Raw genomic sequence first — 7300 nt, 5'->3', positions numbered from 1 at the left:
GCAACCGAAAGCTCTTTAGGTTTCAAGGGGTGGTGCCTGTCTCTTATACACATCTAGATGTGTATAAGAGACAGCTCAGCAGCTATTCTAAATTACAGAGTAATCAAGAAAGTTGGTAGCAAAAATATACAATTTCAGTGTGGCGATGATCCAGGAATTCGAAATTGAGGGCTTAGAGTGGGATATTCACAGGTGGAGAGTATGTAGACAGGGGTGGATCCAGAGATTTTCTGACGGGGGGGGGGGCACAATATGAAGTCCACACCGCCTTGCCCACCTCCGCCCCACTATGGTTGGTGTAAATAAGTGGCAAACAATCGAACTCATGGGTGCCCTTCCTTTTTCCCCTTTCCCCTCTTTAATTCAAATTTTTCTCCCTCTTATTTATTTCTCGGCTTGACCCACGGAGTGGGGGGGGGGGCGCCACGTGCCCTCATCTCCACCCCCTCCACCCGCTGGATCCGCGTCTGACGCCTTAACCTCACCATGGTTAAGGCTGAGGGGAGAAAAGTTATTATTATTAGTGTAGGTGGCCGGAAATGGCACTCTCATACTTAAATTTTAATATAATTTTATTCTTTTCCCATTTTGTTTTATAATTAAAAAAAAAAAACAACATTAGGGGCCCAATCCTTTAAATCTGCCACTGGATTGAAAATGAACACCATTAATAATTACTCCTCTATAACCCTAAATATTATTGCGAAGCCCACTGGCTGTTTTTTTTTCCTTTCAGAATATTAAATTATTTTTAATTATTAATTTTAGGCCTATTTATTAAAGAGGTCTTAATTGCCCTGGGCCCCCAGTGCTTAGCACTGGCTGCACTGTCAGTAGATATGTGGTCATGTTTCCTTTGGGAAATCCCTTCCTTTGAATACTTCCAGTGAGTACAGGTAATTATGAAAACAGTAAAATCCAAGTATTATTCGTGACAAATGTTTCTCCCATGGCAAGGCGTAGGGCCTATCTATCTATAGCCCTATACTTTGTAGCGTTGGCCTAGGGCTACTCTCACCACACTGAGATGCTAAAAAGTCGAACTCTCGGAATTACGAATTTTCTCGTTTACGAAACCTGTTAGGACGGAGTGGTACGTAATTGGGAGATGTTACTTACAGTGCCTACTGTACGCAAAAACTCCCCCCCCCCCCACCACCACCGGCGCTGCCAAACTTCTGCGTATGCCCGACTCAAATACTACTAAATTGGTGGTTCTCCAAAGCCCTGGTGCGGGACTGAGAAAAACAATTAAAAATGTGTTCAAAATTGAGCTTCTAAGATGTCAAATTAGGTCATCAAGAATATTTTTTATACCCCATCCTATTATATAGAATTGATTTTTTTAATAATAAAATAATTCTCTCCATCATGTTAGTTATGCAGCTTTTTAAAAATGGCAATAAGATGCGCTCGCTACCGAATCGATTGACTAAACCAATGTTACCACGTTAACACACAGATGTCACATAAAACGAGAGGGACACAAACGTATATCATGCATGCGTCTGTCCGTTTGTTTCCTGAATAGCCTGCTACGCAAAAGTACGTGTAAGTAGATGTTGCCGTTGAAACTTGAAGGCACAACACTTTGTTCAACCATGGCTTTATCGAGCATATATGCCTTTAAAAATTTACAAGACAAATATAAACACAAGATGCCCGACACACAAGATGCTTAGGGGTGAAGAGGTTTTTGGTCGTGAGCTAAAATTCTGGAGTTTAGACAACATTTTAACCCAGGACTTCAGCATGTTTAGCTCCAATTCCTAACCATAACGCCAAAGCTTGAGCCAGGTTTTATTGCAATTGTTACCGTACGCTGCGTATGTGGGCTTTACATAATCGGGAATGCTATACCGATTCGATCGACCAACCAACGTCACCAAATGCTGTCGGCAATAGCTTGTAGCAATTTTATGGAAACTCCGCGTTATCTAAGTTGTATCTTATGAGTGGTTTTATAACATACATTTATATTCACATAGACTCTATTGACCACCACCCCACCCCACCCTCCAGCACGATCCCGAGTTTGAAATAATGTAAACCTCATCTGTACTAACCTGTTTCACAATTTGTTCCAGTATAGGTGGGTAGGCAAATACATGTATAAGAATTACTGACGGAGCTTTGAAGACATGTTCCACCATTTTGACATGGATTAGTTGAACATACATTCACTACACATAGGGAGAAACATAAGAAAGACATGAGTGTGTTGTGTGTATGGGAGTAAAGAAAGGATCAAGATTGACAAATGCAAAACATATGTCACTGTTGACTATAGATATGTATATTTATAACATCAAGATGCACGTCTGATGCTCCTCCTTGATACACACTTCTTTTCTAAATTTTACAAACTATAAGTAGACTATAAACTAGTTACTGTACATTTTTACTAGGTTTCTTTTCCAAAATGTTGATAACATCTTTGGAATTAAATAGGCCCCCTACATTTGACAAAAATGGTAATTGTTGCCATAAATAATGACTAGTATCAACATTACCACAAAAATGGATCTTGAGTAATAAAATAATTATACCGTATAACTACTAATAGAAACCCACTACTCTTAGTGACCCGTGCTTCAACAATGACCCACCTTTAAAGTTCAGCTTTATTAATGACCCACTACTCTAATAGTAAACCAGTGGTGTTACTATTGGAATGTCAAATGAAGAATTATTAGCCTACAAATGACAGTGCAATTATCATATTTTGCTTTAATTTGATTTTTATTTTGTCTTTAACATTATCTATGTAAAAGAATGCTTACCCTACGAGATTTTGATAAGGAAAGATATGGAGAAAATAAACGTGGGTGGGTTAATATACAAATAGTGGATGTTTATTCATGCAAGGGGAAGAGTATTTTCATGAGTCAAGATTTAATTAGAATGTTTTAATATATATATGTTTACCTATGGTTTGACATCTGTCTCCCTCATAACCTGGTGTGCACAAGCAGAAAATGTTGGCTGCGCTAGAGCTTTGCAAACACGTGCCGCCATTCATGCACGCACCAGTGGAACACAGGGTAAATGCTGTAGAAATAGAAAATGTAATTTTTTTAAACTTTTTAATAATTGTTTTAATACAGAAAAATACATTAATACTCTAGATCAATGGATGCTATTAGTCATAGGGATATGCAAATTCTGTGAATATGGAGCCAAAGGTCAGTTGTAGCATATGGTAATGTTTGGGCAAATATTTCATTAGAGCAAATAGAAACATGTAGATTCTGAATATTTTTAAAAAAGTAACCCTCTGCGACCAGGGTAGTTGCCAAAATATAAAGCCCCTATATTTTTTACAGCTAATTTGCATAATTAAACTAGTGTGCATACGAACAGGTACTTTAAAGGGGTACAGTATTTGTAAATTGGAGTATATGCCTAAATAAAGCTTCCACGACTATTGCCATAAGGATATGCAAATTTCGTGAATATGTGTCAAAGGTCAGTTGTAGCATTTATGGTCACAGTAAAGAGAAACGTGAATATTCTGAGTACTTGGAGAAAGAGAAAGCATGCGTTTTGTGATTATTAGTTTTCAGGTTTATGTAGACCCTATATTTTGTAGCCGTAATTTGCATATTTAAGCTAATCAGCAAACGAATTAAGCATGTGACCATGTGTGTAATTTTGGTAATTTAAACTCCTCATTACATGTGTTCATTTAGGGAAATTGACCTTAAATGACCTCTAAAAGGAGTTGCCAATCAGTTTCATGAACCTAACATATCATAGATCAGTTATATATGGTAATAACTGTTCTTTTGATTGTTAGGCTAACCTTTTTTGACTTGCATACTGCAGCACTATAATGTAAAGAAATGTGATAGAAGTCAGCCCATCATTTGGGGCCAGGGAGCCCGAAATGTTCTGTAATCGGGGTGCAGGGCGAAAACCTACCGTAATGAGGAAAAACAGACTTGATAATAACAACAACAACAACAATAATAATAATAATAATAATAATGATAATGATGATGATGATGATGATGATGATGATGATGATAATAATAATAATAATAATAATAATAATAATAATAATAATAAATAATAATAATAATAATAATAATAATAATAATAATAATAATAATAATAATAATAATAATAATATCAATATCTCGAATTTATATGGCACCAATTCCAAAAAAGATCATGTGAATAGCCACCGGAAAACAAAAAGTTTTTAAGCTGCGACTTAAAGTTGCAAATAGAGTTGGAAGAAGTTATGTTATTTGGAAGCTGGTTCCAAAAAAGGCTTCAAAGTACAAGTGAAAGAACAGTGACCGTGGTACAGTATTTGGTGACAGGTTTGAGGATGATGGGAGACGGCGAGATGGAGTCTATCGGGAAAAAAATGAACGCAAATATGATGGTTTATTCAGATGGAGAGCTTTGAAGTTCAGAACAAGTAATTTAAATATACGCTTTGGCTAGAGATACGGTACGAGTGTCTATAAAACGAAGACCGATGACCGAAAAACGAAGACCCATTTTTTGTCTGTTTTATTTTGATATTAATAAGCCAGGCTGTCACAAAATCAAATTACGACATTTTTTGGGCGTCTAGCTGTTTGTGAAATTTTCAAGGGTCTTTTTATAGACACCATATAATGAGTGTCTACAAAACGAAGACCCAACACCCGAAAAACGAAGACCTCCAATTATTTCTCAATTATCTTATTGAAAGTATTTCAAAATCATCATAAAACAGTTGCCAACTCACAAAAAAACTTTTTAAATCAGTAATAATCTGACGTTTGACAGTCTTAGGACTATAGTTATTAATGTAATCTCCTATTTATAGCGTGTCTGCATCAGATTTACGGTTTGAGGTTTAATCTTGATTTTGTGTAAAATAAGGGGAAAGGGTTGGGCGTGCGCTGCGCATCTTAAAATACTTCTAGTATGATATGTCATGTTTGTATAAAAAGAACGACCATTAAACATCCACTTATATAATTCGTTCCTGTTTGTAACTGCGAAATGTATGTGTCGTATCATCGTCTTCATATTGTGTTGTTGTATCGTTTGGTTCTGGTGATATGTCGCTTGTGTCCGTTGGGCTGTCAGTTACTGGTGATGTACTCCTGGCGTTGGTTGTGATATCGGATTCTGGTATTATTCGGACCTATCCTTCTCCACTTTGCAGGCGCGGATCCAGGGTTTTCCCCGACCTTCGCACAGATGGGGTGGTCTTTGTAATGGTGGATCCAGAAATTCGAAAAAGAGGGAAATTCACTGATAGAAAATTGGAAATGGCACTCTCTGGATTTGAATATAGTTTTCAGTTTTTTTCTATATATATTTACGGTGGCCTGGACGGACTGGGTTTCCCTTGAATCCGCCACTGAATGGGGAACCCTCTAACGCTCAGGTGACCTAGGGTTTTGAAACAAATATTGCTTGTTGAATTTATATAGGATAAACCAACAGATTCTTGAGAGGACTTGATGGTTGTTATACCCGTAGCTATATGGTCATGTTTTCATTCGGAAATCACTTCAAATGAATACAGCACTTCCAGTGATTACAGGTAATTTTGGCTTCTGTAAAGTATTATTTTGTTGCAGAAAACAGTAAAATCCAAGTCATAATTCGCGACAAATGTTTCTCCCATGGCAAGGCTTATTAGGGCCTCCTATCTAAATAGCCCTATACTTTGTAGCGTTAGCCTAGGGCTACTCTCACCACACAGAGATGCTAAAAATTCATTTACGAAACCTGTTCGGACGGAGCGACACTTAATTGGGAGATGTTACTTACAGTAGTGCCTACTGTACGCAAGCCCCCTCCCCACCCACTGCCAAACTTCTGCGTATGCCCAACTCAAATATTACTAAATTGGTGGTTATCCAAAGCCCTAGTGCGGGACTGAGAAAAACAATTAAAAATGTGTTTAAAATTGGGCTTCAGATGTCAAATTTGGTCATCAAGAATATTTTTTCTATACCCCATCCTATTATATAGAATTGATTTTTTTAATAATAAAATAATTCTCTCCATCATGTTAGTTATGCAGCTTTTTAAAAATGGCAATAAGATGCGCTCGCTACCGAATCGATTGACTAAACCAATGTTACCACGTTAACACACAGATGTCACATAAAACCAGAGGGACAAAAAACGTATATCATGCATGCATCTGTCCGTTTGTTTCCTGAATAGCTTGCTGCGCATAAGCATGTGTAAGTGTGATGTTGCCGTTGAGACTTGAAGGCAAAACACTCTGTTCAAACATGGGTTTATCGAGCATATATGCCTGTGTATACCTTTAAAAATTAATTCGAAAAAGATTACAGTAAATTCATAAGTGACGGAACTATGGTGTATCGATGATCAATGATACTGATGCTGAATACGATATAACATTGGGACAATATGTTTTACGATCGTGATACAGTGAAACTGGTATACACGGCTCAAGTTTGGTTTATTTTCGCTTCTGATGAAAAGACAATAAATGAGACGAAGATCATCTTTGATAATTATATTGCCTACGATTTAACCATTTGCTATATCAAAAATACGTATATATGAGAATCTAGAGTTATAGGCCTACCGTCACAATTTGTTCCTGAATAACCAACAGGACATGAGCAAACATAAGTTCTTGATGTCGATCCCTGGTAACACGTTCCACCATTCTCACACGGACTAATGGAACAAGGATTGCTGTCCATCACCACTGTGAAAGTGTGTTACATAAATTATTTTTTATTTTTTTAAATTTATTCATTTAAATAGGCCTACATGAACCATGTTCCAACAGCTAATCACTGTCCCACTCGGGTGTCTTTCACAAGACAAACATACACACAAGATACTTAAAGCCGACACACAAGATGCTTATGGGTTAAGAGGTTTTTGGTCGTGAGCGTCTGGAGTTTAGACAAAATTTTAACCCAGGACTCCAGAATGAAGCATGTTTAGCTCCAATTCCTAACCATAACGCCAAAGCTTGAGCCAGCTTTTATTGCAATTGTTACGCTGCGTATGTGGGCTTTACGTTATCGGGAAGGCTATATTGATTCGATCGACCAACCAGCATCGCCAAATGCTGTCGGCAGCTTGTAGAGATTTTATGGAAACTCCGCGTTATCTAAGTTGTATCTTATGAGTATTTTATAACATACATTTATATTCACATAGACTCTCTTGACCACCACCCCACCCCACCCTCCAGCACGACCCCGAGTTTGAAATAATGTAAACTTCACCTGTACTAACCTGTTTCACAATTTGTTCCAGTATAGGTGGGTAGGCAAATACATGTATA

At 37.4% G+C, this 7300-nt stretch overlaps 1 protein-coding gene across 1 annotated transcript; it reads right to left on the bottom strand.

The window, feature by feature from the left end:
- Window positions 1-1203: 1203 nt before the first annotated feature.
- Window positions 1204-7294, bottom strand: LOC117123781 (delta-like protein C). Its single transcript, XM_033269796.1, has 5 exons — window positions 7252-7294; window positions 6584-6709; window positions 2929-3051; window positions 2067-2183; window positions 1204-1238 (listed from the first exon to the last, which is right to left on the bottom strand). Exons 2-5 carry the CDS (start codon window positions 6702-6704, stop codon window positions 1204-1206), a joined length of 396 nt encoding a protein of 131 aa, XP_033125687.1. The 5' UTR covers window positions 6705-6709; window positions 7252-7294.
- Between the last annotated feature and the right edge of the window lie 6 nt (window positions 7295-7300).

Source organism: Anneissia japonica, unplaced genomic scaffold, assembly GCF_011630105.1.
Source record: "Anneissia japonica isolate Jap-2015-1 unplaced genomic scaffold, ASM1163010v1 scaffold25213_len355544_cov161, whole genome shotgun sequence".
NCBI lineage: Eukaryota > Metazoa > Echinodermata > Crinoidea > Comatulida > Comatulidae > Anneissia > Anneissia japonica.
The sequence above is the reverse complement of the archived record's forward strand: the minus strand, read 5'-3'. Positions and strand labels throughout refer to the sequence as shown.

Excerpts from the sequence above, each read along its gene's own strand:
- LOC117123781 (XM_033269796.1), bottom strand. The coding sequence starts at position 6,704 with ATGGACAGCAATCCTTGTTCCATTAGTCCGTGTGAGAATGGTGGAACG. Across the intron at positions 3,052-6,583 it reads TTCAGGAACAAATTGTGACG|CATTTACCCTGTGTTCCACT; the intron begins GTAGGCCTATAA and ends CTATTTCTACAG. Across the intron at positions 1,239-2,066 it reads TGGAACAAATTGTGAAACAG|TCCCGCACCAGGGCTTTGGA; the intron begins GTTAGTACAGAT and ends TGTTTTTCTCAG.